The sequence below is a fragment of the Kwoniella pini genome, chromosome 1 (genome assembly GCF_000512605.2).
Source record: "Kwoniella pini CBS 10737 chromosome 1, complete sequence".
Classification (NCBI taxonomy): Eukaryota; Fungi; Basidiomycota; class Tremellomycetes; order Tremellales; family Cryptococcaceae; genus Kwoniella; species Kwoniella pini.
Window position 1 is genome coordinate 1,184,200 of NC_091716.1, and position 27,104 is coordinate 1,211,303.

A 27,104-nucleotide genomic window follows, 5' to 3' on the forward strand; every position below is an offset into this window, starting at 1 on the left:
CAAAGTGAAATTGGGAACGTGCGGTATACTGATGACGCGTGTTATTCCTTTATTTGCCAAGCGCGCACATGTCAAAGTGTACAGTCTTAAGACGGTACGGACCTGAGAACAGAACGTCGATGATGCGTGTTCGGCATTTGTATGTGTTGACAAGGATTACATAATATTAGATGTTATGACTCGGTCGAAATAACTTTGAAGTTCGAGGTGGAGGTCAAGCATTTCCAAACGTTTCGAAAGGATACAATTCATGATTGTTCAAAAAGAAGGTCAGTGATCACACAAACAGCATCGGCTGATATCGGGAGAAGCTTGGAAGTCCACTCGAGGATAGAAGCAAAGACTTCAAGATATAACCTCGACAAACGACTTTTATACACCTTGCAAGGATATTCGCATCATTGAAAGGGATATAAAGCTCGACTAAAATTACTAGCCCACTACTTCTTGATCGTCAACACTTTCTTTTCCACCAGCAAAATATACTGCAATGTCAACAAAAGACTGGTCACCTTCTAGCTGGAGGGAAAAGCCCATAGCTCAAGTGAGTCTAATAATTATCTTCATTTGTTTGTTCCTATGACCTCTGTAAATTGGACTTGTCCTCCACAATTATGGCCAAACTCTCCTTCGTATCTAAGCAGTCACGGATATATGGCTGATATGATATATTCACGTTCAGGATGTCATTTACCAAGACAAAGCTCATCTAGAGAAAGTATTAACGAAACTGCGCAGACTACCTCCTTTGGTTTCTCCTGTAGAGGTCAGTGCTTCCTTAACAAGACTTTGTGGACTGGGAAATCATGCTGACGGTCCGAGTAGATTGACCGACTTCGAAGTCAACTTGCTGATGTGGCTACTGGTAAAGCTTTCCTGCTCCAAGGAGGAGACTGTGCAGAATTATTCGATGATTGTTCATCTGTAAGCTGAGCATCAGCATGTGCACGAATTCATGATAATTAATGAAAGTTTTCAGGACCCAATCGAGCATAAGCTATCATTGTAAGCGTTTCTCGACTTACCAGAGCCGACAGCTAGCTGATTGGATTTTAGAATTCTGTTGATGTCCCTGATCATTCTTCACGGCTCTCGATTACCGGTAGTCCGAATTGCTAGAATAGCAGGACAATACGCTAAACCAAGATCAAAACCTACTGAAATGGTTGACTTTGAGATGCCCGATGGACCAGTAGGAGAAGATGGAGTGCAACAGGTCAAAGTTGAGAAAAAAGAAATATTGAGTTTCAGAGGTGATAATGTGAATGGATATGATAAGGCAGACAGAAATCCTGATCCGGAAAGATTGTTAGGGTGAGTGGCCTTTTGACATGTATTCATGTTTAATAGATAGTTAAATTGATATCTTGATTTTCGGTCTTCAGGGCTTACTTCCATTCAACCGCTACTTTGAACTATATTCGAACTCTACTTCTATCAGGGTTCGCAAACTTACATAAACCACTCGACTGGTCTTTCTCACATGTCAGATCACCTGAAATTCACAAAGCTTTCTCAGCTGTGATCGAGAGCTTGCAAGACAGCTTAGACTTCATGAAAGTCGCTACTGGTGCTGTGGGTGGTGGTGAGAGAGGCGGTATGGAGACTGTCGACCTTTTCACTAGGTGAGTCAGCTAAATGACTATCTTGCATCGCACCTGCCTGATACAGTATTCGAAACAATTAGTCATGAAGCTTTGTTGTTGGAATATGAAGAAGCACTCACACGTTCGGACCAAGGATCTACTGCTAGATCATTCTCACCTCCATCTTCCAAAACCTCCACACCGGCCGTATCGCGTTCAGTATCTCAAATACGAGTCGGTACAACTTCGGAGACTTACCCTCATTCCCCAGTCAGACCACCCAAATCACCCAAGTTGACCGAATCCATTCAAAACTCTTTTTCAGATCTACGATTGGAAAATCATGCTAAAAAGGCTGAGAAATGGTACAACACTTCTGCCCATTTCATTTGGATAGGAGATCGAACTCGACAATTGGATGGAGCTCATGTAGAGTATTTTAGAGGCATAGCGAATCCAATAGGTATCAAAACTGGACCATCTATGAAACCTGAAGAAATCGTACGAATACTTAACATTGTTAATCCTGATAGGATACCTGGAAAAGTAACATTGATAGGAAGATACGGCGCTGATAAAGTTGATCAATTTTTACCTGCCCATATTGATGCTGTTAAAGCTACGGATCATGTGGTAGTTTGGCAGTGTGATGCAATGCACGGTAATACGAAATCTTCAACAACTGATCCTTCACTTAAAACTCGTCATTTCGTTGATGTCATAACGGAAATTACGAAATCAATGGCTATTCATCGAGAAAAAGGAACTATCTTAGGAGGTGTTCATTTGGAATTAACTGGAGAAGTAAACGAAGAAGGTTATTCAGTTGTAAGTTCGCTTGAGAAATAAGTTCATGACTGCAATTGCGTCGGACATGACTGATTCTGAATGGAAATTTAGACTGAATGTATAGGTGGTTCGATGGAACTTGAAGATAAAGATTTATCTTTCAATTATAGAACGCACTGCGATCCTAGATTGAACTTTGAGCAAGGTTTAGGTAAGTGTTCCGTCCATTGGATCATATTTACGAGTAATCATTCAAAAGCTTAGCTAAGCTTTGATTCGGTCAGATGTGGCTTTCTTGCTTGCGGATCATCTTAGGTCAAAAAGGAAAGGTGAAGAACCTAAAGATATTTTGTTATCTTCGTTGAGGGGCAGGACGGGGCAGCCTCATAAGTAGGATGGAGCAAGGTTACGAATGAATGCAGCATACGTAGTGGAACATATTGTTAATCATATAATGTATTGACTTTGCCAAATGCGACAATCAACGCACTGCATAATTCCTTATCTGCCTTTTTGTTAGAAAGCTGCGCCATATATTTCAAAACGTGCGTCTAATCTGTATCTCATACAAGTAGTGTAATGTGCTTTTAACGCCGGAAGACTGCATATTAAACACGGGTACTGGCTACGGTCGACCTTCTTTATCCAATTCTTCCAATACTAACTTTGCACCTTCCACTATGATTTGATGCTCGACCTCATGTATTCTAGCTTCTAAATCTTCCAATTTATCTTCTTTTTTAATTTCAATTTCTCTTACTACTAATGGTTCACCTCTATCTACTTCTGCTACAACTCTATGAACCATTACTCCAGTATTCTTAATTTCACCTTTTTGGAAAGCTTCAAATGCACGTCCAATTGCATTAGCTCCATCAAATTGACCAGGTAAAGCTGGATGTAAATTTATTATTGGAATAGGGAATGATTGATGTAAAGGAGGTTCAGGGAAATTTGATTCTTCTTTCTCTTCATTTGAAGTTATTTTAACTTGTTCTCCTTTAAATGAAGAAGAAGAAGAAGTTTTTTCTATTTTATCATTGTCTGATATTTTCAAATCGTTTAAATCTGGTAATTGAATTTCTTTTTCGGTAGATGTTGTTGAAGAAGAAGGAGGAGGAGGTAAAGTAGGTGATAAAGGAGGTTTAATTTGACCATTTAAAATTTGTAAAAATTTATCACTTAAAATATGCATCCAACCTGCTAAAACAACTAAATCAGGTTTTGAATTTAAAATTAATCTTGAAATTTCACAATCATAATCTTCTCTTGTTGAATTTTTATTTTTATTTTGAAAAGTTTTTAAAGAACAAATTTTTGTTGGAATTGAAAAAGGTTTATTATTTTTAGCTCTAATTAATCCATATGCATTTGATCTTGAAGAAATTACATATGTTATTTGACAATTTGGTAATCTTGATGTTGAAGTTGAATCTAATAATGCTTGAAGATTTGATCCTATAATTAGATAAATTTTTTTAAAAGAAAAAAAAAAGTTAATCTTCAAATTTGTAAATGGATGCATAAAAACAAAAAGAAAACATACCTGATCCAGATATTAATACTGTTATTCTCCTTACTCTTTTTGTTGGGATGATTGTCTCTTGTAATGTTGTCATTATGATTATATTACTATTTGTTTCTGTGCTTTTCAACAATATTCGATAACTGCTTTTATGCTTTTTCAACTTATAATTGAACTTTTCCAACCGGGAAAGTTACGAAGAAGACGAATTACTCAATAACATCATGATAAGCACGTGGCAAAAGAGAATCTACTATATGACGTGTATATATATATGAGTATATCATTGATGCTTGCTTTTAGCCGGAATTCGAATACTCAAACCAGTCTTCCTTCGCACAACTGCAAGTCACACCTTAAATTGACCTATCTTATCTCTAATAACATCATTTGGAAGTCGCAAAAGTCGATTTCGTAAAAGGGACGCTTGCTCACCATGTCCCGGCCTCTTTTTACCTCCTTCCGTCGTCCCCTTGTTTCGACTTCTCGCTCATCTGTTCATTTTCGACCAGTCCCTTCAATCCGACATGCCTCTTCAACTCCTTCAGCTCCAAGGAGATTCATCTCTTCCACACTATTCATAGCTACAGGGTTCTTTCTAGCAGAATACTACTATGACTCTAGATCTCTACTTCACGAACATGTAGTCATGCCTCTAGTACGACTCGGATTAGATCCTGAACAAGGTCATAAATTGGCTATACGGTTATTGAGTATGGATAAATGGGCTAGACCTAGGGACAAGGGCGTTGATGATGCTAGTCTACAGACTGAGGTGAGTGTCTGTATGCCCATATGAAATTACGAGTCAACCATTAATAGAGCTTAAGCTGATATACCTTCCGCTCGACTAGCTCTTTGGTCAAAGAATAAGTAACCCAATTGGAATAGCTGCGGGATTTGATAAAGATGCAGTTGCAATTGATGGTTTATTCGATTTGGGATTCGGATATGTAGAAGTTGGAAGTGTTACTCCTGAGCCTCAGGTAGGTAATTTCATTCGTTGAATTTGTTCGTTAAGCTAATTAGCCCTTATAAATCGTATAGCCAGGTAACCCTAAACCTAGGTTTTTCAGACTTGAAGAAGATTCAGCAGCTATAAATCGATATGGATTCAATTCATTAGGTCATGGTCATACATTAGCACAACTTCGAAGTCGTTTAGTATCATTTGCGAAATCTCATCCATCTTTATTCCCTTCACCATTACCTCTTAATCCACTTCCTCCAGCGGATATACCGAGATCTTTACGTCCTGGTCAACTTTTAGCCGTGAATTTGGGTAAAAATAAAACTTCTCCAGCTGATTCAAATGAAGATTATATTAAAGGTGTCAAACTCTTAGGTCCTTATGCGGATGTCATTGTAATCAATGTTTCAAGTCCAAATACACCTGGCTTGCGAGCTTTACAAGGCAGAGAAATTTTGAAAGGATTGTTATCGGATGTTGTAAAGACCAGAAACGATTTGAAAAATCAAAATGGTCTACCCAAGATTGCAGTTAAAGTCGCTAGTGATTTAAGTGAAGACGAATTGGCCGATGTAGCTTATGCTGTAAGGTCAAGTGGTGTGGAAGGTGTTATAGTTAGTAATACAACTATAAGGAGGAAAGAACTTGGTTTGACTTCTTGTAAGTCCTAAGCGCCAGACTTCGTGATAATTACCTGAGAAGTCAAAATTATTCTTCGAAAATTAGCTGATTTGAAACCTTGATCGAATGTAGCATACCAAGATGAAGTTGGAGGATTAAGCGGAAAACCCCTCTTCCCCTACGCTCTTGAATCAGTAAAAACACTCAGACCATTATTACCACCTTCGATACCTTTGATCGGCTGTGGAGGAGTTTCAACGGGAGAAGACGCTTTGGAGATGGCTAGAGCAGGTGCATCTTTAGTTCAAGTATACACTTCTTTTGGATATCGAGGAGTTGGTACAGCAAGATTAATTAAAGATGAAATTACATCATCACTTTCACAATCTCAATCCAAATGGACAGGGGAAATTGGAAAATCTTGGGGAAATTCAAATATGGGATGGGATGAAAATCGTTTAAAAAATGATGCTGAAAAATTAAAAAATGAAGCTAAAAATTTAGGTGATTTGTTAAATAAAATTAATGAAAAAGAGGATTTACAATCACTTATTGCTCAAGCTGAATTAGCCATTGGAAAACCTAAAGATGCATCTTCAGCCAAGACAACATCTGAATCTGAAAAAGATGGAGCAAGAGATAATTTGGCTGGATCAACTTCAACCCCTCAAAGTACTGTGAAAGGCGATGATGTGGCTTCCGGTTTATTAGAATCTGGTATAGCTAATACTGAACAAATTCGAAATACTCAAGATAGAGCAATTGAAAATACTTCTACTCCTTCATCCCCTACTGCTCAAGAGGATGTCGGTGCGTCGTCGATACAAGAAGCCTTGTTGACGACCCCTATACCTATTGATCTAACCCCACAAATAGTTGTTGATCAACCAGTCGTGACAGAGGTCACAGTTGATGAGCGAGAAAATCAATGGACACAATCTGTACGAAGTGGTCAAAGGAGGCTTGTGTAGATGATATCCCCAGGAAGGGAATGGAGTAGGAGTAAAATTTGTAGAAGTTATATACATTTATGTATCTTCTGCTAGCTTGTTCAATGCAAGTATGATGAAACTGTACCTCTTTCATCTCTCAATTACGGATTGAATAGATTCACCAAAATAGTATAGCATCTTTAATAACCCTCAAAAATTACTATAATTCATACAAATCAATCTACTTCTGATATTAATTGAAATTACTATTAATCATAAATTTAAGCTTCGAAACCTCTTAAACCATCTACAATTCTCCAAATACCCCAAGCTCCAGGATCAGGTACTTCTCTATTTTTTAAATCTTCTTGATTTACATAAGCACCTCTTCCAGCTTTAGCAACTAATTCTTTTGTTTTTTCAGCTGCTTGTTTAGCATCTTCTGCTGCACCATTAAGACCTTTTTTAGGTAAAGAAGTTATAAATGCTTCTAAAGGATCAACAAGAGTTCTTGAAGGTGGTCTTGCTCGAGTATCTATTTTAGATCAAAATAAGTTTCAGTTTCATTTTCCAATAAAATATATATATATATATGTATATATTCTAGAGTGGTATAGGGGGAAAAGGAGGGAAAAAAAAACTTACATTTATAAAGTGTATTTAAAGCTGATTCAGCAGCTATACTCCAAACTTCAGATGTAGTTTGTTTATTACCTTGAATTGCAGAATCTCTTAAAGCTTTTTGTAATCCAGCAAAGAATATAGAATATAATGCACCTGAAGTACCACCCATATCTTCTTCAACAGTTTCTGCAATAATTCCAATATCTTCAATTATATTTTCACCTTTTAATTTATTATTTGAAATTTGTTTTAAAATTGCATTTGCACCTGATTCTAAAGTTAATCCTGCATCACCATCACCTGCAATTTGATCTTGTTCTGTTAATTCTGGTTCAGCAGCTATTAATGCTTTACATGCTCTTTGAATTGCTAAAATGAATTCTTTTTTATCGGTAGCTAGAAAAAAAACAGAAAATCACAAAAAATTTTAGTATCATCCCTTTTTTTTAGGGAAAGAAAAAGAAGGAAAAATCAATTTAAACTTACGAGCAAGATCAACTTCTTTAGCCTTTTTTTCAGTTATAACTTCATCAACTTTTTCACCAATAATTCCTGGCTCTTTACCTGAAGTCCAAGCCCATCCTGGTGCACTAGCAGGAGCGTCCAAATATTTTAAAATTTGTTCAGAAGAGTAAGGTGAATTAGATTCAGATTTAGAAGGAAGTAATAAAAGTGTAAGTGAAAATCCAGGCATATTAAGTGAAGTCATATATGTTCCAGCAAGTACTCTTTTAACTTTAATGTTCTTTTTTTGTAACCATTTTATAGCTATTATTATCATGATTTATTATTAGCCAAAAATTATTTGAAGAAATTTGTCAGTAAAATCAATTAACTCACCTTCACCTGTAATACCACCGATTTCTAATTCACTAATAGCTCCTAAATTATTAACAAGTAAAACAACTTCATCTGAACCATCATTCTTGAATGGGACGTAAGATCTTTCAGGATCATTGGTATTTATAATTTTAAATAACATAGTATCAACTAATTCTGAAATAGTTGGTAACTCAAGTTTATGAGTACCATTTTCATTGTGAATACCCATACCCAATTCAACTTGAGATTCTTTTAAATGAGCATCTCCAGGTTGAGTTCCTGGAACCTATTATAGACCGAATGAAAGGACTCATTAATTTAGTGAAATTGCATTAAAAAAAAAAACAAGGGGTAAACTTACATGACAATGATCAAGACCAACACCGATAGTACCTAATCTTGAAGTAACGTATTTTGCAACATTTTCAACAGAATCTAAATCTGCTCCAGAATCTGATAAAGCAGATGCAATTTTATATACTAAAATTGTACCAGCAAGACCTCTATTGAAATTTCGTCAAATTCCTAATCAGCTTACATTCTCCTTTTTTGTTGGAAAGAGATTTTAAATATCGAAAGTTTTTTGAAATGAATTCATCCAAATGAAACTCACCTTCTTCCAACAATTGTACCTTGTTCTCTACTAACAGCAACATCATCTTGAACTAATAAAACTCTTACATCACCAGGTTTACCAGAAGCTTTATATTGTTCTGCAGCTAAACCAAAATGTAAAGCATCTCCTGTATAATTCATAACAATAATTAAAGAACCTTTTTCATTTGTAATTAAATCTAAACCTTTTTTAACTTGTGCAACATTTGGTGAAGCGAAAATATTTCCACAAATTGCAGCATCTAATAAACCTTTTCCAACAAATCCTGCATGTGCAGGTTCATGTCCTGATCCACCACCTGATAATAATGAAACTCTAGATCCATTAGATGGAGTATAAATTACTATTAATCAAAAAATAAAAAAAAATCCAAGAAATCAGAAATATGAGGTTTAAATATTGATTGATAATTTATCATTCAATAAAAGTAATTATTTTTATTAATCTTTAACTTACCTCGTTGTGCTTCATCAAATTTAACATTGGGATTATTATTAACTAAACCTTTCAAGGAATCAACTACAAGCGTAGCTGGATTATTGAGTAAATGTTTATCTATATTCCCTCACAAAAGTTAGTCACTCCTTGAACTTATGGAAACGATTAATTCGTCAATAACAAAATTACTCACGTTGTGGTGCCATTGTTATTCTTTGATTTTTGGATAGTATTGAAAATTGGGTCAAAATTCGAAGAAGGCAAAGATAATGATAGATATCAGATTGTTACAAGACTATTAATCTGCTGGATAACTAGGTAGTTATGGTGTATAGTGGAATTCTTTCGGTCCGAGAGGAAATATAAAGCTATGAAATGAACGAATGACCGGTAAATACCGGGTAATGATTGATACACCGTATAACTTCCGAATTCCGGTTTTACTAGCTAGGGCAATTGCGCGACAAAGGTACAGTACATGCAGTCGATCACGAGATCTTTGCCCGAGTGATACCGCCCTACTTGTCATTCGTTTGTCCCATGAATCGACACTCATCGAGGCCGGACTATATGATAGGTGGGGACGGAAACGGATATACTCGAAGATTAATCATGACATGGTATATCTATCAAAGAAATCTAAAAATCAAGAGCTGTATAATTATCATTCTGATACAAAATAAGTTACTAATGTGTATATATATATATATATATTCAATTAAGCATCTCGAATAGCCACTGACATTTTAATAGTATCTTTTGTTTCTCTAATTTGATGTACTCTTAAAATATTTACTAAACCAGTATTAACAGCAAATGAATTTAAAGCAGAATCTCCAAAAGATCTATTTAAAGCAATATTTTGATTTATTATTTTACCTATAAATCCTTTTCTACTTGCACCAATTAACCATGGATAATCATTCAAATTTGAATTATTATTAATTAATTTTGAAAGATTTTTAATAAGTTTTAAATTATCATTTTGTTTTTTTGAAAATCCTAATCCAGGATCTAATATTATATTCCATTTTTTTAAACCTTTTTTAAATAAAGCTATTTCAATTATATTTTCTAATTCTTTTTTAACTCCTTCTATTACTCCACCATATTTAGAATAATCTGTTAATTCATTTGAATTCATAGTTTTACTATCTCCTCTTGAATGCATTAATATTACAGGAACATTCAATTTAGCCATAATTTCCATCATACCAGGTTCACTTCCTCCTTTAACATCATTTACACAACTCGCTCCAGCTTCTACAGCTAATTTCGCAACATTAGGTCGATAAGTATCTATTGATATTGGTATGGCTTTCAATTTACCATTTGAGGATTTTCGAATCGCTTGAATTAATGGTATAACACGTTTGATCTCTTCTTCTTCAGAACAAGGTTCTGAGTTTGGTCGAGTTGACATTCCACCTATATCTAAAATATCTGGTAAATTGTCCTCATCATCCCCTTCGAAAAGCTTTTCGACCGCTTTGATAGCGTAATCAACGTCTGTACGTGCTGGATCACCATCTGAGAAAGAATCTGGTGTAGCGTTGAAGATTGCCATAACATATGGTATGGCTGGTTTTGGCAGCCGAAGGGGTCTTGAAGAACCTGAGAATGGGATGATTGGTTGTAGTGGTGGCGGGGTTGTTTTAGGAAGTCTAGATAGGAGTTGATTGATTGTTTGCCGTGTAGATGGATGAATAAGATCAGGAGCGATACTGTAGATGAACCAGAAAATCAGTCAATAGAAGAGGAAGCATAATGAAACCACTTACTCAGCTAATGGCCGCAAAACGAATTCCCTTTCTCCTAAACTTCGATGAGGACACTCCAGCCATCCTACGCCATCTTCATCGGGCTCATCCCCCCTTTCGCCGATCATTACCTGCTCTTCGCCGTAAAATATCAAATCCAAGTCGATAACTCGAGGACCATTTGTGAAAGTCTTTGTCCTTCCAACTGATTTCTCGGTACGTTTGAGTAATCGCAAGAGTTCGAGAGGTTGTAGTGTAGTATACAGCTGCTCGATTGATCAGCCGGTATTACGTATCATAGAAATTTGGTGCTCGAAAGACTCTCAACGCTAAGAAGAAAAAAGCAACTTACCTCGATTACACCATTGATGAATCTATCTTGATCCTCTACATACATAGGTTCACTCTCATACAACCTACTTGTTTGTCCCAATTGACAGCCATTTGCTTCTAATTGTTTTATTGCTCTATTTATATTTCCTACTCTATCTCCAATGTTTGATCCTACAGCTACGAACACCTGTTTCTTTCCTTTTATGTTTCTTGACCCTGATGCAGAAGATGAAGGGTAATCTGCCTTTGATCGTTGAATTGTTATACTTGGAACAGCAAACGGGATTGCGGATGGTTTACGTATTGTTATGGATATCTCACTATCATTGTTTTCTTTCAAAATCGGAAGTTTGAATAAGTGGGATCCGAGATCATGAATAAGTGATTCGATAGTTCCATATGAAGATTGATTCACGAACTGTCAAAGGATATCATAAATCAGTCTTTCGACAATTTTTACAGCAGAAGGGGGAGGATAAATGAGACTAAATGATTAAGAGGCTGACAAGGGAGGAAAGATGCAGGAACAAGAAGGTTTAAAATGGAAATGTATAATATTAAGATTGTGTCAAATTCAAATTTTTCACTTAAAAAGTAAACTCACATTATAAACTTCATCAGCAAAATCTTTATGATTCCATTCATTCCAATTTATTTTAATAATTTTAATATCTAATTCTATTCTTTGTTTTTCTAATCTTTCATGAGGATGTAATCCAATTATACATTCAGTTTTTAAATTATTAATTTCACATTTTCTCTCTTTTTGTTCATCTATATTTTCATTTTCATTTTCTTGTTTTTGTTTTAAAAAAATTGATTGATAAATTATTAAATCACAATGTAATAGAGCTTTAGGTAATTTTAATTTAATTTCAATTTTATTTAAATCATTTAAATTTAAATTTAAAATAATTTTTGAAATTATTTTAATTAATTCAAAAGGTTCTTTAAATTTTTTTAAAGGAGATGAAATTAATTTATAAATTTCTTTTGAAATTAAAGAATAATTTACACCTAATCCATTCATTGAATCTTCTTTTGAAGTTAATTTAATTGAATTTTCAATTAAACCTATTGATATATCAAGTATAATTGGACATGATGGTGGTGGATTAAGATTAAATGCTGATGGACCTAAACCGTTTAAAAGATGAATTGATAATGATTCCAAATTTACACTATCTCGAGATGACATGATTTGTTTTTTTGATATTGATTTGTTAGGAAATACGTTTGAATTATAGCTCAGTATATGATGATTTAAGCTCCAGCGAATAATCTAATGTAAATTATGAATGTAATTTCGCCTCTCATTGAGCTAGATTTGTACGAAAGATATAATAATTAACATGAATATCTGGGTGGTCATTTTCCTTAAATTCGAGTGGAGGGTATTTTCAACTTATTCACGTGGCAGCAGGTATTCAAGTTGATAAGTTATGAAGTAAATAATAATGAGCGAGGAGTAAGTATCGATTAGAAGGAGAAAATTAAGCAGCGACATGAAGGTACAAATCAAGAAGCAAAGATTTCCAGGAAGGAATAACATATGATGCATATACAAAAATAAATATACAAGAATAAATAATCTGAGAAAGATAATCAATTAATCCAATATACTATTTCCACTTATACTACTTTCAGTTCTTCTTCTATTTGAATTTTGATTAATTTCTCTTAATTCAATATTTTCTTGATTATATGAATTATCAATTTCACCTCTACCTCTTCTTCTTTGTTTTTTACTTTTATTTGAAAAAAAAGAAGAATATTTTAACCATCTTTTAAATAAAACTAATAAACCAGAAATTAATCCAATTGGAGGTAAAATCCAACATAATTTATACCACCATCCATTTATAAAAGAATTTTTAAAACCAAAACCTTGTGATTTTTTTAAACGTAAAATAAATTTTTCAATTTGTAAATTTAAATCATTAATTGAACCTGAATTATCAATTATAAAAGTTGAATAATTTAATTTTAATTTTAATGACATTTGTGAATTAATTCTAGATTTTGCTTGTTCTTCTGATAATGTTAAAGAATTTCTAGATAATAATCTTGATAATTGTAATTTTTCATTACTATAATATATAACATAAAAAAAAAAAAATCAATTTCGAATAATTTCATTTTTAAAAAGAACTTATAAAACTTACACATAAACAATAATAATTTCACCAACAAATTTCCAAATTCCAGATTCAATTAATAAAGGAATATCTAAAATTATACACCATTCACCTTTAATTAACCAATAAAATAAAACTTTTTTAAAAATTTCTTTTTTAATTAAAGGATGTAATAATGAATTTAATAAATTTCTTTTTTCATTATTATTAAAAATAATTTCACCTAATTTAATTCTATTAATTGTTTTTTTTGAATCATTATTTAATATTTTAAATTTTCCAAAATGTTTTAAAATTAATTTATAACCTTTTGTATCAGGTTCAATAACTTGTCTTGAAATTAAATCTGCATCTATTATTGGTATATTATATTTTTCATTAAAAATTTTTGATACTGTTGATTTACCTTTTTTTTTTTTATTATTTTTATTAATTATTAATTAGTTTTTCGTTTTTTTTTTATATATATATATAAAGAAAATTCAAAATTTACCTGAAGCTATTCCACCTGTTAATCCTACGACTAAAAAGGTGAAAACATTTTATTAATCTTATATTCTGAATGAACAAAAAAGTTATAGGATGATCACTTACTTAACATTTTGTTTATTCCCTTCGCATTAAGTCTGAGTATAATCAGAAAAAAAAGAAGATGAAAATGAATGAAATTAATTCCAAGGTTATTATGATAGTTTGCGTAAACACGACGCAGCGTGGTCTTGAAAAGTGGAGGTTCAATATCAATTAATACAGCTCTACTTGGCAAACGTCATTCATGTCAAGCGGATTGAAATTCTATCGGACGGTGTGTAAACAAGTACAACATGCATGATACTCGTCATGAATTTACAAAATGTATGTATATCAATATATCAACTACACTCAAACTTTTTACGTATGATTGTTAAATTCCCCTTTCCAAAATCCCGAAAATGTCCATGTTACATATTACATATTACTTATTTTATTTTAATCAAGAACACCTCCTAAACCTGTAACTAAAGCTTGAATCATTGATTTTTTAATACTTAAACCTTCTCTAAATCTACACATTATCCAACTTGAATTATTTTGATTATTACCTCCTGATCTACTATTTGCAGCTCTAATAACTAATTCAGCAGCCATTTTTCCAGTATTAATTCTATTTTCTCCATCTGCATCACCTCCTGGATCTAAAGTTAATTTTAATGATCTCCAACTATCTTCTAAAGTTAAATTTTCATTATCTGATCTTGGATTTGGATCTGAATGTGTACCATTAAATGAACATCCAAATTGTTGACATAATCTAGTTGCAAATACTAATAATCCAGGATCATTTACAACATGAGAATCTGAAACGTGACAACATGATTTTAATCTTGTTAATAAATCTAATTGATTATTCGGTTGGTGCTGTTGCTGTTGTTGTTGTTGTTGGTGATGTTGATGTTGATGCTGATGTTGATGATTTTGATTTATTTGTGGAGGTGAAATAGGAGATAAATTAGAATTTTTATTTGTAGATGATGAATTTGTATTATTATTGATATTTTCATTTTGATCATTAGGAGTATCAAACATACTAAACATTCCACCGAAATTAGGTGTACTTCCACTTCCACTTGATTTATATAAATCTGAAGTATTTAAACTATTTGCAAAATCTGGAAATTGTGGATCAGGTGAAACTGGAAGATTAAATGGCATAGGTAATTGATAATTAAATGGTTGTGGAGATAAATTTCCTCCATTTCCACTATTATTATTATTATTGTTATTGTTATTTTGATTATTATTTTGTTGATTTCCGAATAAAGGTTGTTGTATATGATGATTTTGATTTTGATTTTGTTGATGAAGTTGAGTAGAAGAATTATTATTGCTAGTTAAAGGTATTATAGGAGGTGGAGGTGGAAGACTTGCACGAGGTGAAAGAGTTTCTGAATCTCTGAAATCTCTTGAAGAATTCATTGCATCATCCGTTTCATTTTCAGAAGATTCAACCATTGGTAAACCTAATGCTATTCTTTCTCTTGCTCTAGCTTCTTTACGAGCTCTTACTCTTTCTGACATTGGAACACCACCTTCTTTTAAAGATTTACCTCTTCCTGTAGGTCCAGATCCAATTTTACCTTTATCTGCAATTGGTAAATTCAGTAAAGCTCTTAATGATCCATTTTCCTGTTCTAAATGTAAAATTCTCTCTTCTAATGTAGCTAAGTGTTCAGCACGTCGTAGACGAAATGCACGTTGAACTTCCCTTGCTCGTGAAGGTGGAAGTTTGTCATTTGGTTTACGTCCTCTAGGTTCATGGCGATCCTGTAGTATTAAGCAAGTCAGTTTAGTTCGGTCAAAAAATAGCTCGGTTGAGAATATGACGATTGCGAATGATGTTTGAATAGTTCATGGTAATGATCATAACAATAATAAATGTGTTCGGTAAATGCAATACATGGGATGAGATAGGTGAAATGTATTTATTACCTAGAAAAAATCAAAACTCACTTTAGGTGTATTACCTCCATCAGTACTTGTATCATTTTGAGCATTCGAACTTGTTGAAGGAGGTGCAGATGAAGTTGAAGTTGATGCTTGATTTTGATTTTGATTAGATTCAGACATTGCAAATTAAAAAAACCTATTATTTGGTTTTTTTGTTATCTAATCTATTCTTTAATTTGCTTAAGTCTAAAGCTTTTTTTTTTAAAAAAAAAAGGTTGCGATGTCTGACGTGACTGAATTAACTAAACTAAATGATAACGGATATACTAATTTAGTATAAGTTTGAAAATAATAATAATAACTTGATTGAATAATTGATAATAATTGATGATGATGAAAGAAATTCCGACGTGATGAGATGAAAATGGGTTATTGCAAAATAAAAATAAAACAATTGAAATTCAATTGTAATTATATAATAGTATAAGTATAATTCTTTCAAATAAAATCAAAATAACCAACCAAATATAAAGGATTCTTATTATCAAAATGAAATTACTTTAAAAAGTAATTATAACTTAAACTTTAAAACTCCGTGTTAAAGCGTCATCGGCGAATTCAAAAGAGGCACGCAATTGTTGATTTTATTTGGTTTTAATTTTTAAACGGTTTTCGTTTTATTGAAATTGATTAAAGGCAGATTTAATTATTACTCGGTCTTTTAGCGAGGTGACATTGATCATTGATAGTCCATTATTTTCACATCGTATTCTGTGACTAATTGTATGATGTACAGTGAACTGAAACCAACAAACGTATATATATGATATAAGTGGCATGAATGGAATTTGAGAAAATCGTATATAATCTTATCAAAAGTGAAATCAAATGAAATGAAATGAAATGAAAATGATAGCTTCCGCAAAATATAATATACAAGTTTTTCAGGTTCAATTTGGCAAATTATGAAGGATAAAAATGAGTATTGGGTTGTGACGGATGAAGGAAATGAAGGGAAAAGATATAAAACCGTCCGCTATCACTAATGGTCCCCTCTCTACTAATTAGGAATAAGTCTCCATCTGAACCGACCTTCCCATAATCGAATGTACTGCCCACGATTTAACTACAACAACCACCTGACGATGTGTTGGATTGCTTGTTGACGTCTACACCTCTTCGATCAGCCCCGAGGGATACTGGTGCAGCTTCTTGAGGTTGCGAATCAATTAATCGTGTTTTAATATCTCTGAAGGATTACAAGGAGAATAATCAGCTCCACTCTTTCTTCCATGCACGCCCGTCATAGTCCTGTCCGGCACCGCTGAAATTAGAAATCAAATTTGCAGAACTCTTCCTTCTCATTCTCCAACGGCTGACCAACGAAGATGACTCGGCCACCACCGAGAAAAGTACGACTCACCTAGCAAGAGTGAAGAACGCCTCTTCAACACCTTCATTCGCCTTGGCGGAAGTCTCCAGGAATCGCAAACCGAATTCATCTGCTAAAGCTCGACCTTGTTCAATGGTCACGACTCTCTTTTCATCCCAATCGCATTTGTTACCAATCAAGATCTTGTTCACGCCAGGAGAAGCGTGTTGCTCGATGTTTGCGTGCCATGTTCGTATATCTGATGGGGGAATGGCGTCAGCAACGTCACCATTAAACATATTCCCGATGCAGTGTGCGATATGGGTATTTCTCCGATTCGGCGACAGACTTGTCTGGTCGTGTGTGATAGTTGATATGTGGCTAGTCCGACCAAGGTATAACATGCAGAGACTCTGAACTCACTGTTGAATGACTTCTCATCTGTAACGTCATATACCAATAAAATACCCATAGCACCTCTATAATAAGCTGTCGTAATAGTTCTGAATCGTTCTTGACCTTGAATAAGAGCAGTACAATTAGCCGTCTCCCTCTTACTTCGCAGAGGATGGGGGAAGCGCGAAAGCTCAGGGTTAAGGTAAGGTGTGATGGATGAGGGAAGCGCATGACTGGAGTTTGGAGGTAGGCTTCTACATACCAGCTGTATCCCACTATCAGGTCAAACAGCATTAGCGTCAAATCTGCAGTCAATCAACGACAAGCTATCCCACTCACAATCTGTAATTTGATTCTCTTTCCATCTAATTCGATAGTTCTGATCTTGAAGTCGATACCTGGGAGATAAAATGAAGTAATCAGCATCGGCTGGATCCTTGATTCGTTACTTGCTCCCCTGTGTTCAAAGTTGAAGATGATGCGACCGCATAGGCTCATTCTAGATACGAAAGGCAGTCCGATCGTATAGTCATTTTGTTATCCGCAATTGCCACCAATCTCCTTATTTAATAATTCCACGAACTTCTTACAACGAAAAGGGCGCTTCTTCTATCCTTCAATGCGGCTAATGAATGACAACGATAAGAGGACTTACCAATGGTAGTGATGAAAGATGGTGTCCAGGCATCATCACAAAATCGTAAGAGTAAACATGATTTTCCAACACCTAGATAACATCGTCATTTCGTAAGAAGAGGGATTTCGCAAGGATAATATCATTATGCGCAATGTTTTGGATTGTCTGAAACATACCGGAATCACCGATAAGGAGTAATTTGATTAAGCTACATTCGCATTTTTATCAGCCAGTTTGCTAAAGTCAAAGAGGGCTTCAGTGTAGATGGAAATTGGTGTGAAAGTTGAAAAGACTTTCAACCGTTTGAAAGAACGCGTCGACACGTTTGAGATTCTATGTTCATGTATAGTTGAACGACCATTAACTCACAAATCGTAATGAGGACCTGCCATCTCGTCCTAATCTACTATGTATGTCTATGTGGTTTATGATGTGTATGATGTGATAGTGGAATTGAAGTTTAACTCTGATGACGATGGAAGTGGACTGATAAGTTGACAGGTGATCTTGAATATTATACGTTAACGTATATCTATTTACATGCATGTGTATGAGCTCACTCGTGGTAATAATAGTAATAATAATGAACTCCACAAGAAAACGGAGTATTCCGCATTTGTACATATACACACACATACACATATGAATATAACTGACCCTGCAGGATGCTTAACATACCCATACGGTATTATACTATTATATAAACGGAATTATGTGACTGTGGCAATCCAACGCGTTCCTGATTTTAGATGATCTTGATTTGTTAGAGGTCCATCATAAGTTTGTGATCAATAATACATCATCATCATTAAGTATCTTCATCGTTTAGTGACATCCCCTTTAACGATCCGAGTCAGCGTCTAAGGAAGATGAACGACTCCACATTAAAATCATCACAATATGGTGGACTTGGCGGTTCTACCTCATCAAGACCACCAGCTAACACCACTTTATCATCCTTATTGGCTCAAGCTAACTCATTGAATGAAGTTGAATATGATTCTGAATTACCTCAGATTAGGTTTGGGATTGATGATATCGAGAGAATGAGTGAGACTGTTGCTGGACGAGGAAAGAAAGGAAAAAATGAAAGAGGGGAAGGGTGAGTATTGAATGATCAATACTAGAAGGACAATACTGATCTTGTATTCCTTTTTTTTTCCTTTCCAGCTTCGGCCTCCTCTCGAACCTTGGAGTTAATACGTCTCAACTCACCCATAACATATCTCAATTACCTAACGCAGCTGAAACTTCAACCCGACCACGACGAAGAAGACAACAACCTCAACATCGTATAGAACCTTTGGGAGATATAGGACCTTCATACGGTATTGGTGATGGTGACATAGGAGCTTGGGGAAGAAATTGGCATGAAATGGTTATTTTAGGTGGTATCGAAGTTCAGCGACAACGTGTGAGCATTGTATCTTCTCTGAAGCACAATGAATCCAGCATCGCATTTGCAGTGAGTTGATGAATTAAAACGCTGAATTTTGTCAATCGTTCATTAGACAATCAAGTCATTTCAAAAACAATTTCAACAACGGATCATACAGAATTGGGAAATAGAGAAAGCAAGGTTATTACAAGATGAGCTTGGTGTAACGGATGATGAGATTGCGGGACTTGTCGGTTCCTCAGATGGTGGATTGGCAGCTTCAGCTTTGGGTAAAAGTGCACTTGGAGCAAGCACTAGACGAGTAAGCTGTCCGTTGGTCTTTAATGAATATTTAGCTAATATAAATATGAACAGTTCCCTATGGCGCAATCTCAACTCGGAAAGTCCACTTCAGAGTCCAGAGAAGGTGGACTAGTCATGCATACTAAGATGGTCAGGTACGAGCGGGTCATAGGAGTGAGTTATCCCAAATGTTCGCGATATAGAGGACAGTCGCTGATTTTGACTCTTTAGGATTTGAATCAGCGTAGATTGCGTAAAGAACCTTTCGAACTGTGTCAGGCGTTAGAGGAAACCGTCAAAGGCGATTCCGTACGTATTGAACTTCGACAACTAGAAGGGGTTATATCGCAGACAGCTTATCGGCGCCTATACAGAGACACCCTCTTTTACCAGCCTCTTACCACATCCTCGCCTACCTTACCTACGAACCTTCTTTGCGGGAATCAGCAGACTACGCTTCTACATCCACCGAGACCTTTGCTCCGGGAGAACCTGTCCAAGAGAGGCAATATGCTTCCGCGTATCTAGGGGATCAGAAATCGAATTATGCTACTTTGCTTAGGGGAAGATTGGTTATGGGAGGTAAACGGTTCTTGGAACGAGATTTTGAGAGGCACGTCGAGGAAGTTATCGCTAAGAATCCAAAAGAAGCTGCCTTGGGTGGTGTCCCTGGTATCAGAAACAAAATCAGAGCCTTTGTGGACGTTACTTTGAGGTCGAAAGAATCAAGAGATGCTTATAGAGCTGAAAGCGTCAACGGATCCCTTCTTTGGGCTCAAACATACTATTTGGTTAGATGCGGGTATACCGATGAAGCTCTGAACCTCATAGCAGAGAACCAACAGCACATCTCGCGGGATGACTGGTCTTTCCCTGGAGCCTTCAAATCCGCCCTATCTTCAACAGAAAGAAGATTATCCAAAACTCAACGAGATCAATTGTACAACGATTTCAACAGTCATATAAGGAATAACCCTAACGTAGACCAATTCAAATATGCTCTGTACAAATTGATAGGTCGATTCGAATTGAACAAGAAATCAGTCAAAGTTGCTTCCACTACTGAAGACTGGATGTGGTTACAGCTTTCTCTTGTTCGAGAGAATTTTAATAAGGATATTGATCTGCCCCAAGATCAGTATGATTTGGTGGACTTAGGCAAATTGTTATTGAAGTTTGGTAACGACAAATTCGATTCCAATGGTACTAAGCCGTTGAGCTGGTTCAATTTATTGTTGTTTACTGCTCAGTTCGAGAAAGTGAGTTCAGTCCCCTTCATGATCTAGTTCGAGTGAAGTTTTCGGGAAGTTGATCGTGCGACTCTCTTCGGTAGGCCATAGCATACCTTTACTCTAAACCTCAACTCAAGACTGACGCTGTACACTTTGCGGTCGCTTTGTCATATTACGGTTTGTTGCGAGTACCCTCTAAAGGTGAAGAGGCAGACCTTTGTGGGTACAATTCCCAGTCCCGAGAAGTGAACTAGTGTGCAAGCTAATGTTTGTCTCGTTCGCAGTGATCACCGACGACGCCGATGTGTCATATCTCAACTTTGCAAGATTGATTAAACAATACATTTCACCGTTCTTTAGACTCGAGCCTCAAACAGCACTTCAATATGCCTACTTGGTATCTTTGGCTAGTGATTCACCAAACCCCGCTATAGGACAGAAACAAAAACAATTAGCTCTTGAATTAGTTCGAGACATCGTACTTTCTTCAAAATCTTGGTCAAAATTACTTGGATCAGTTAGAGCGGATGGTACGAAAGAAACTGGTTTAATTGAAAAAGATCTTAAACTTTTAAAATTAAATGATGAAGCGGATTATCTGAAAAATGTAGTTTTATCTGCAGCTGAACAATCTTTATTAGATAGTTCATTAATAGATTCAATTGAATTATATCATTTAGCAGGGAATTATAATAAAGTAATTGAAAGTGTTAATAAAACACTTGGACAATCACTTTCTTCTACAAGTCGAAATGATGGCGGTAATCATTCAAATTCTTTAGAATTTTCTCAAGATAATTTACAATCTGTTGGACTTTCTGGAGCATTTGGAGGTACAAATGATATTTATCAATTAAGTCAAAAAGTTTATAATGTATATGAAAAAGATTTTACAAAAAGAACAAAAGTTTCAAAAATAAATTGGGAAACTTTAGAAATTTTATTAAAATTAAAATTAGGTTTAAAACAATTTAATGAAGAAAATAGACCTGATTTAGCATTAGAGGTGGGGTTTTTTTTTTTCTTGGTTTTATAAAAAAATAATTGAAAAGCTGATAAATCCTTTTTTCCATCTTCTTTTAATTCTGTTTTTGTGGAAAAAAAAGACATTTAAATCAACAAAATTATTACCTTTATTAGATAATGATAATAATGATTTAAATTCATCAAATTCAATTTTAAAATATTCTGAAAATTTTAAATTTTTTTTAGATTCTAATTCTTCTAATAATAATAAATTAAATTTAAATTTAGATGAAATTATTTTAACTACAATGAAATGTTTAAATTTATTATCAAAAAATTTAAAAAATTCACAATATGGTGATCATTCTAGAATAATTCAATTAAATTTATTAAAATTTCAATCACAATGTTTAATTCAATTTTCAAGTTTATTAAGATTAAGATTAGGTTCTGATGTTTATAGACAATTAAGTAGTATGAGTAAGTTTTTTTATTTTTTTCAATGAAATTGAAAAGAAAGAAAGTTAAAAAAAAAATTAAATTAAATTTACTAATTTTTTATTTTGGTTTTTTTTTTTAATTATTTAGGCGCTTTTTTTTAAGTGAATTATATGATTTAATATAAATCGATTTATTCAACTTAAAAATAAGAAAAAGATGCATATCATTGATGGAGTAACGGAATTGGAGAGAACGAAATTCAAGTAGTATCAAATAATGCATTAATGATTAAATCTTTTGAACTTGGTTATACTGTCATTGTTTGTGATCAATGAATAAGATATATATATATGATATAAATATAAGATTAATCCGGTAAAACAATCCGTAATTCCAGTCCTAGTCATCCTCAATTATGTACCACCACCTGATCTTTCAACTGGGATCTTTCTCCTTGATTCTCTTTGTGAAGAATCATCATCAGCATGACTACCAATTCTACCTGTTTCACCAATCTTTCTCGATGTATCAAGTTGAGCTAAGTGAGTGAAAGCAGATTCGAGTTGAAGTTCTTTAAGACCAGCAGCAATCTACCATTCCAATAATGTCAGTAACAAGTCCACAATCTGTAGAATTTTTAAAGTATGAGACTTTGAAAAGTCAAACTCACATCAAGGTAATCTTGGAAATTAAGGAATCCTTTTCTACCGAAATCGACTTCTCTCAATATACTATCTGCCAACTCAGTTGAAGCGTCATAACCCATATTAGTCATAGCGTGAATAAGATCGTCTTTGGTGATATGTTGATCATGGTCCTGTAAATATGTCGCCTTGTCAGTTTTTCACGATAGCGTTTTCATAGATTGAAAAAGAAGACAACTCACAAAGTCAAAGAGTTCGAATTGATTCTTGAGGTTGGAAACTTCGTCAGGGGTGAATTGAGCTCTGGCATAGAGTTTGGCATCTTCACTATTGGCCAAACCTAATGTACCGATATTTCCGTGGTTCTTAGCAACGTCGGCAAGTTTAAGTTTTGTAGCTTGCTGTTGATTTAATTGGTTCATTAGCTTTGATTTTTTTTCTTCATCTTTCTCTCTTGCCTTGACAGCTTGAGGTATTTCAAACCTCATGTTCTCATTGATAGGTTTAAGACTTACTTCAGGAAGACCCATAGATTTCAAGAATTCAACAGCATTATCGAATTCACTTTCCTTCTTAGCTCTATCCCAACCCAACTCTTCACCCATGATGTCGATGACTCGAGGTAAAGATTCCAAGGTGACTTGTACGTTCAAGAATGACAATCTGGTCCTTCGAGCGATGAAGTCAACAGCAGTCAAAGCGTATTCGGATCGGACGGCATATCGAGCTTCAGCTTCGATGTATGGGTATAATGGGGAGAATCGAACACCGTGAAGTGGCCATGTTTCACCTAAACATACACATTGACATAAGCAATGGAAATTGAGGTAAGCAAATGAAAGGATCAACTCACCAGTTGTAGCAGCCATGGAAGCGACAGTCCAAGCTCGGTCACCATATGATTCTGACAAGTGTTTAGCTACTTCAGTTTCAAGACCGAATTGTTGAATAAGCTTGATGTACATGGTTTTGGTCCACGCATGACCACCGACCAGCTTGATGTGTTCAGTTGTACTTGGTCCGTTTGGTCTCAGTCCATACTCCTTGATGGCGGCATCGACAGTTTCCTCGGCCATTGCTCGGCTAGACTCGACTAGTCAGTCAAATAATCGAGAATCGCAATTATAGGTAACGAATGACTTACTAGGTAGTCCATTTACCACCGGCAATAGTTAACAAACCACCTTTACTGATGTTGATCATGTGGTTTCTGACAAGCGATTGAGTGTTCTTGGCAGCGGGGTCCATGACAAGCGGTCTGATACCGGACCAAGCGGAAAGGACATCACCCCGTCGAACCTTGACATCTGGTGAAAGGTAGTTCCTGACTTCGTCAAGAATCCATTGAATCTCTTTTTCGGCAGGAATAGGGTTTTGGGAAACGGTGGTTGGGGAATCGGTTGTACCGGCAATGACATTTCCTTGCCATGGTAAGAAGAAGATAACACGTCCGTCGGAAGTAGCAGGATCAAGTAAACCCATAGTCTTTGGACCGTAGTAGTTGGGAAGCGTAATGTGAACACCAGCTGAAGGAGCTACGATCTCCTTAACAGTTGGCTCGTCAAGTTTTCGTACACCATCAGAGAAAGGTCCAGTTGCGTTGATTACACCCTGATGAACTGTCAGTTGCTGCGTTATACGTATATAATCGTCGAATAACTCACTCGACATCGGACTTTCCATTCTTCACCGGTCATTCGATCTTTGAGAGTAGCACCATATATCCTCTCCTCTCCACCTCGCGATGGGTCGGGTCGCTTATGAAGGGCCGTGACTTCAACGTGATTGGCCATGACGGCACCATGTTGGACAGCGGTCATCACAAGGGAGATGTTCATACGAGAATCGTTGTGTTGACCTATGATGGTAGTGTGGTAAGTCAAAGTACGGCTAAACCCGAATTAGTTGGAAAGATAGGTAGCTCACCATCGTAGTAGACGACACCACCGACAAGTCCTTCGGACTTGATCATAGGGAAAGCCTCGACTGCTTTACCTTTACCCATCCAGTACGCACTTTCCATGTTCTCCTTACCAGCAAGGATATCGTAAAGTTTACAACCGGCATAGTAGTATGGGAGTTGCCACCATGTGTAAATGGGGAGAAGGATAGGAAGCATACTTGAGAGATGGGGAGCAGTTTCTAAGAAAACTCTTCTTTCTTTCAAAGCTTCTTTCACAAGTTTCCATTGTTCGTAATCTAATTCAAAGATGGCTTTTTGCAAATACCTAACACCACCATGCACTAATTTTGTCGATTTTGATGAAGTTCCCGAAGCGAAATCATCTCTTTCCACACAAGCAACTTTCAATCCTCTACTTGCCGCATCTAAAGCTGTACCAGCACCAGTAGCTCCACCACCAACGATCAAAAGATCAAATACGTCATCTCCTTCCGATTCTGCTTCATCTTTCTTCAAGACTGCTCCAGGTTCGGGTCCACCTTCAGCAGTTCGATGAACGTATATACCTGACGTTCGAAGGTGTTCAAGCATTTGTGCTCGGGAAGGTGGAGACCATAATGGACCTGGTCTTTTCTTGTAAGGGGGAATAGGTTGAGAATCGGCATAAGCAGGTCGAGAAAGGAGATAAGCTCCTCCTATAGCTACCGTAGCTGTGGAAAGAACAAGCGCCCTTCTTCCGGGCATGAACGATCGAGCTCGATACATTTTAAAAGTTTTATTTGATTATAAGGCAGAGGAGAAAGAGGTTTCCGACCAACCAATACCAGGTATTTTTGTAGATTCCTCGAATGGGCAAACACGTGTGTTTATTCAAATGGTTAAGAACAAAGAATGGGTCACTTGTTATTGATGCGAACAAGTCAGAACAAGAAGAGGAGTATTCCGTATATATAACAGACGATCGGACAAAGGATCGTAACAATCCGGTTTATTGTCGAGATGAATCCGGTACAGTTGGGACCGGTCTTTCAAGAAGTGAATACGTCGGACGAAAACGACGTTTCTGTTGTCGAGAATTTGACAGACAGAAAGATGTTGTTGATGATGTACAAAGGAGATATGTACAGGAGAAGTATAAGTCAAGGAGAAGAAGAAAGAAAAGGAGAGATTGGATAGGAATGTCTAGGTCGCGATGAACGTTTTAATGGGACTAGGTGGGTTTTGGAAATTGATGATTTTTGATTCAAATTGCGGCAAAAATGGATCCTAGCTTATTCTCATATTCCCTAAATAAAAGGATAAAAGGCGTAAAACCTGAAGATGACGTTTAATTTACCCTTGAATATTTAAACTGTCGGGCCGCGGTCCGGCGTAACATCCGCGTGAATTCCCCCGATAAGAAATTGTTTAAATGTTTAAATTATTTTATAAAGATTAAAAATTCCCAACTTTTCATAAACGATTGGGAATCTGAACCGATTTAAACTAAGCACGAAATTAAAATAAACAGGATTCTTCCCAATTTTACATTTTTTTTTTATATTTGAATTTGCCTATAACTGCGTCATATTCATTTCAAAACCCTTCAGGTAAACCCCTCAGTTCTATGCATGACCCACTTTCCGTCCATGTCGCCCCATTTCCTTTTGATAACCGAAATCGAAATCATATATCATACCCTATAATACAATATGAATAACAGAACGTCATGATTATTCGAACGTCACTCGCAGTTTAGTGCGATACTTAAATTGGCTAACCGAGAACGATCTTTGTCGTCGAACAGTAGCTCCGCGTCACTTGTATAGGAAGAACCCCATGGGTGATCTCGCATTTGAAAAAGGAGTACCCACCGATACTCATGTTGCATTCCATAAAGCGTTACTCACACGATGTCTGTTCTGGCCATTTGAAAGTGATAATTTAAGGTACAAAGGGAATATGAAAACGGAAACGGCCGATAGGATAATTATCAATTACTCGTAATTTCAAAATCGACAAAACCGCCATGATATCAGATTTCCGCCTTTCAATGGTTCTTTGAAGAGCATGATGTTATTTGTGGCCATGATGCTCCATGTTGAACTCATTTATGCGTTTTATGTGTAATAAAGGATTCAGAATAGTATATATGACCTATGACCATGCATAGATTTGGATTACATGAACCTTTCAAGTGATCAAGCGATACCTGTTTCATCATACAACCTCAAAGCATATGCTTGAGCAACCTTTGTTTGTTCATAATGAC

General features: G+C 35.6%; 10 protein-coding genes across 10 annotated transcripts; 3 read left to right on the forward strand and 7 right to left on the reverse strand.

Annotated features, from left to right (window-relative positions):
- Positions 1–490: 490 nt before the first annotated feature.
- I206_100456 (uncharacterized protein) lies at positions 491–2,769 on the forward strand (the record flags this gene model as incomplete). The annotated part of the gene is made up of 10 exons (XM_019152649.1): positions 491–544; positions 683–766; positions 826–924; positions 980–1,005; positions 1,057–1,165; positions 1,217–1,314; positions 1,386–1,625; positions 1,688–2,414; positions 2,487–2,586; positions 2,660–2,769. The coding sequence occupies 10 exons, from the start codon at positions 491–493 to the stop codon at positions 2,767–2,769; spliced, it is 1,647 nt and encodes a 548-aa protein (XP_019014787.1).
- A 231-nt stretch (positions 2,770–3,000) lies between these two features.
- I206_100457 (uncharacterized protein) lies at positions 3,001–3,994 on the reverse strand (the record flags this gene model as incomplete). The annotated part of the gene is made up of 2 exons (XM_019152648.1): positions 3,001–3,833; positions 3,922–3,994. The coding sequence occupies 2 exons, from the start codon at positions 3,992–3,994 to the stop codon at positions 3,001–3,003; spliced, it is 906 nt and encodes a 301-aa protein (XP_019014786.1).
- Positions 3,995–4,336: 342 nt separating this feature from the next.
- I206_100458 (dihydroorotate dehydrogenase (fumarate)) lies at positions 4,337–6,462 on the forward strand (the record flags this gene model as incomplete). The annotated part of the gene is made up of 4 exons (XM_019152647.1): positions 4,337–4,675; positions 4,755–4,886; positions 4,948–5,530; positions 5,624–6,462. 4 exons carry the CDS (start codon positions 4,337–4,339, stop codon positions 6,460–6,462), a joined length of 1,893 nt encoding a protein of 630 aa, XP_019014785.1.
- Positions 6,463–6,704: 242 nt separating this feature from the next.
- Positions 6,705–9,129, reverse strand: I206_100459 (dihydroxyacetone kinase; the record flags this gene model as incomplete). Its single annotated transcript, XM_019152646.1, has 8 exons — positions 6,705–6,958; positions 7,069–7,443; positions 7,534–7,815; positions 7,888–8,155; positions 8,231–8,372; positions 8,483–8,828; positions 8,942–9,040; positions 9,117–9,129. The coding sequence occupies 8 exons, from the start codon at positions 9,127–9,129 to the stop codon at positions 6,705–6,707; spliced, it is 1,779 nt and encodes a 592-aa protein (XP_019014784.1).
- Positions 9,130–9,641: 512 nt separating this feature from the next.
- On the reverse strand, positions 9,642–12,214 carry I206_100460 (dihydropteroate synthase; the record flags this gene model as incomplete). The annotated part of the gene is made up of 4 exons (XM_019152645.1): positions 9,642–10,647; positions 10,705–10,949; positions 11,036–11,434; positions 11,621–12,214. 4 exons carry the CDS (start codon positions 12,212–12,214, stop codon positions 9,642–9,644), a joined length of 2,244 nt encoding a protein of 747 aa, XP_019014783.1.
- A 411-nt stretch (positions 12,215–12,625) lies between these two features.
- On the reverse strand, positions 12,626–13,755 carry I206_100461 (dephospho-CoA kinase; the record flags this gene model as incomplete). The annotated part of the gene is made up of 4 exons (XM_019152644.1): positions 12,626–13,106; positions 13,182–13,560; positions 13,648–13,677; positions 13,749–13,755. 4 exons carry the CDS (start codon positions 13,753–13,755, stop codon positions 12,626–12,628), a joined length of 897 nt encoding a protein of 298 aa, XP_019014782.1.
- Positions 13,756–14,123: 368 nt separating this feature from the next.
- I206_100462 (uncharacterized protein) lies at positions 14,124–15,761 on the reverse strand (the record flags this gene model as incomplete). Its single annotated transcript, XM_019152643.1, has 2 exons — positions 14,124–15,458; positions 15,645–15,761. The coding sequence occupies 2 exons, from the start codon at positions 15,759–15,761 to the stop codon at positions 14,124–14,126; spliced, it is 1,452 nt and encodes a 483-aa protein (XP_019014781.1).
- Positions 15,762–16,703: 942 nt separating this feature from the next.
- Positions 16,704–18,378, reverse strand: I206_100463 (GTP-binding protein ypt2; the record flags this gene model as incomplete). Its single annotated transcript, XM_070202207.1, has 8 exons — positions 16,704–16,830; positions 17,005–17,212; positions 17,377–17,472; positions 17,612–17,624; positions 17,689–17,747; positions 18,005–18,076; positions 18,163–18,194; positions 18,356–18,378. 8 exons carry the CDS (start codon positions 18,376–18,378, stop codon positions 16,704–16,706), a joined length of 630 nt encoding a protein of 209 aa, XP_070058308.1.
- Positions 18,379–18,855: 477 nt separating this feature from the next.
- On the forward strand, positions 18,856–22,371 carry I206_100464 (uncharacterized protein; the record flags this gene model as incomplete). Its single annotated transcript, XM_019152641.1, has 9 exons — positions 18,856–19,088; positions 19,157–19,400; positions 19,498–19,686; positions 19,740–19,841; positions 19,899–19,976; positions 20,042–20,926; positions 21,001–21,118; positions 21,184–21,905; positions 22,006–22,371. 9 exons carry the CDS (start codon positions 18,856–18,858, stop codon positions 22,369–22,371), a joined length of 2,937 nt encoding a protein of 978 aa, XP_019014779.1.
- A 348-nt stretch (positions 22,372–22,719) lies between these two features.
- On the reverse strand, positions 22,720–25,618 carry I206_100465 (uncharacterized protein; the record flags this gene model as incomplete). The annotated part of the gene is made up of 8 exons (XM_019152640.1): positions 22,720–22,896; positions 22,977–23,123; positions 23,193–23,351; positions 23,466–23,740; positions 23,804–24,033; positions 24,095–24,561; positions 24,615–24,808; positions 24,877–25,618. The coding sequence occupies 8 exons, from the start codon at positions 25,616–25,618 to the stop codon at positions 22,720–22,722; spliced, it is 2,391 nt and encodes a 796-aa protein (XP_019014778.1).
- Between the last annotated feature and the right edge of the window lie 1,486 nt (positions 25,619–27,104).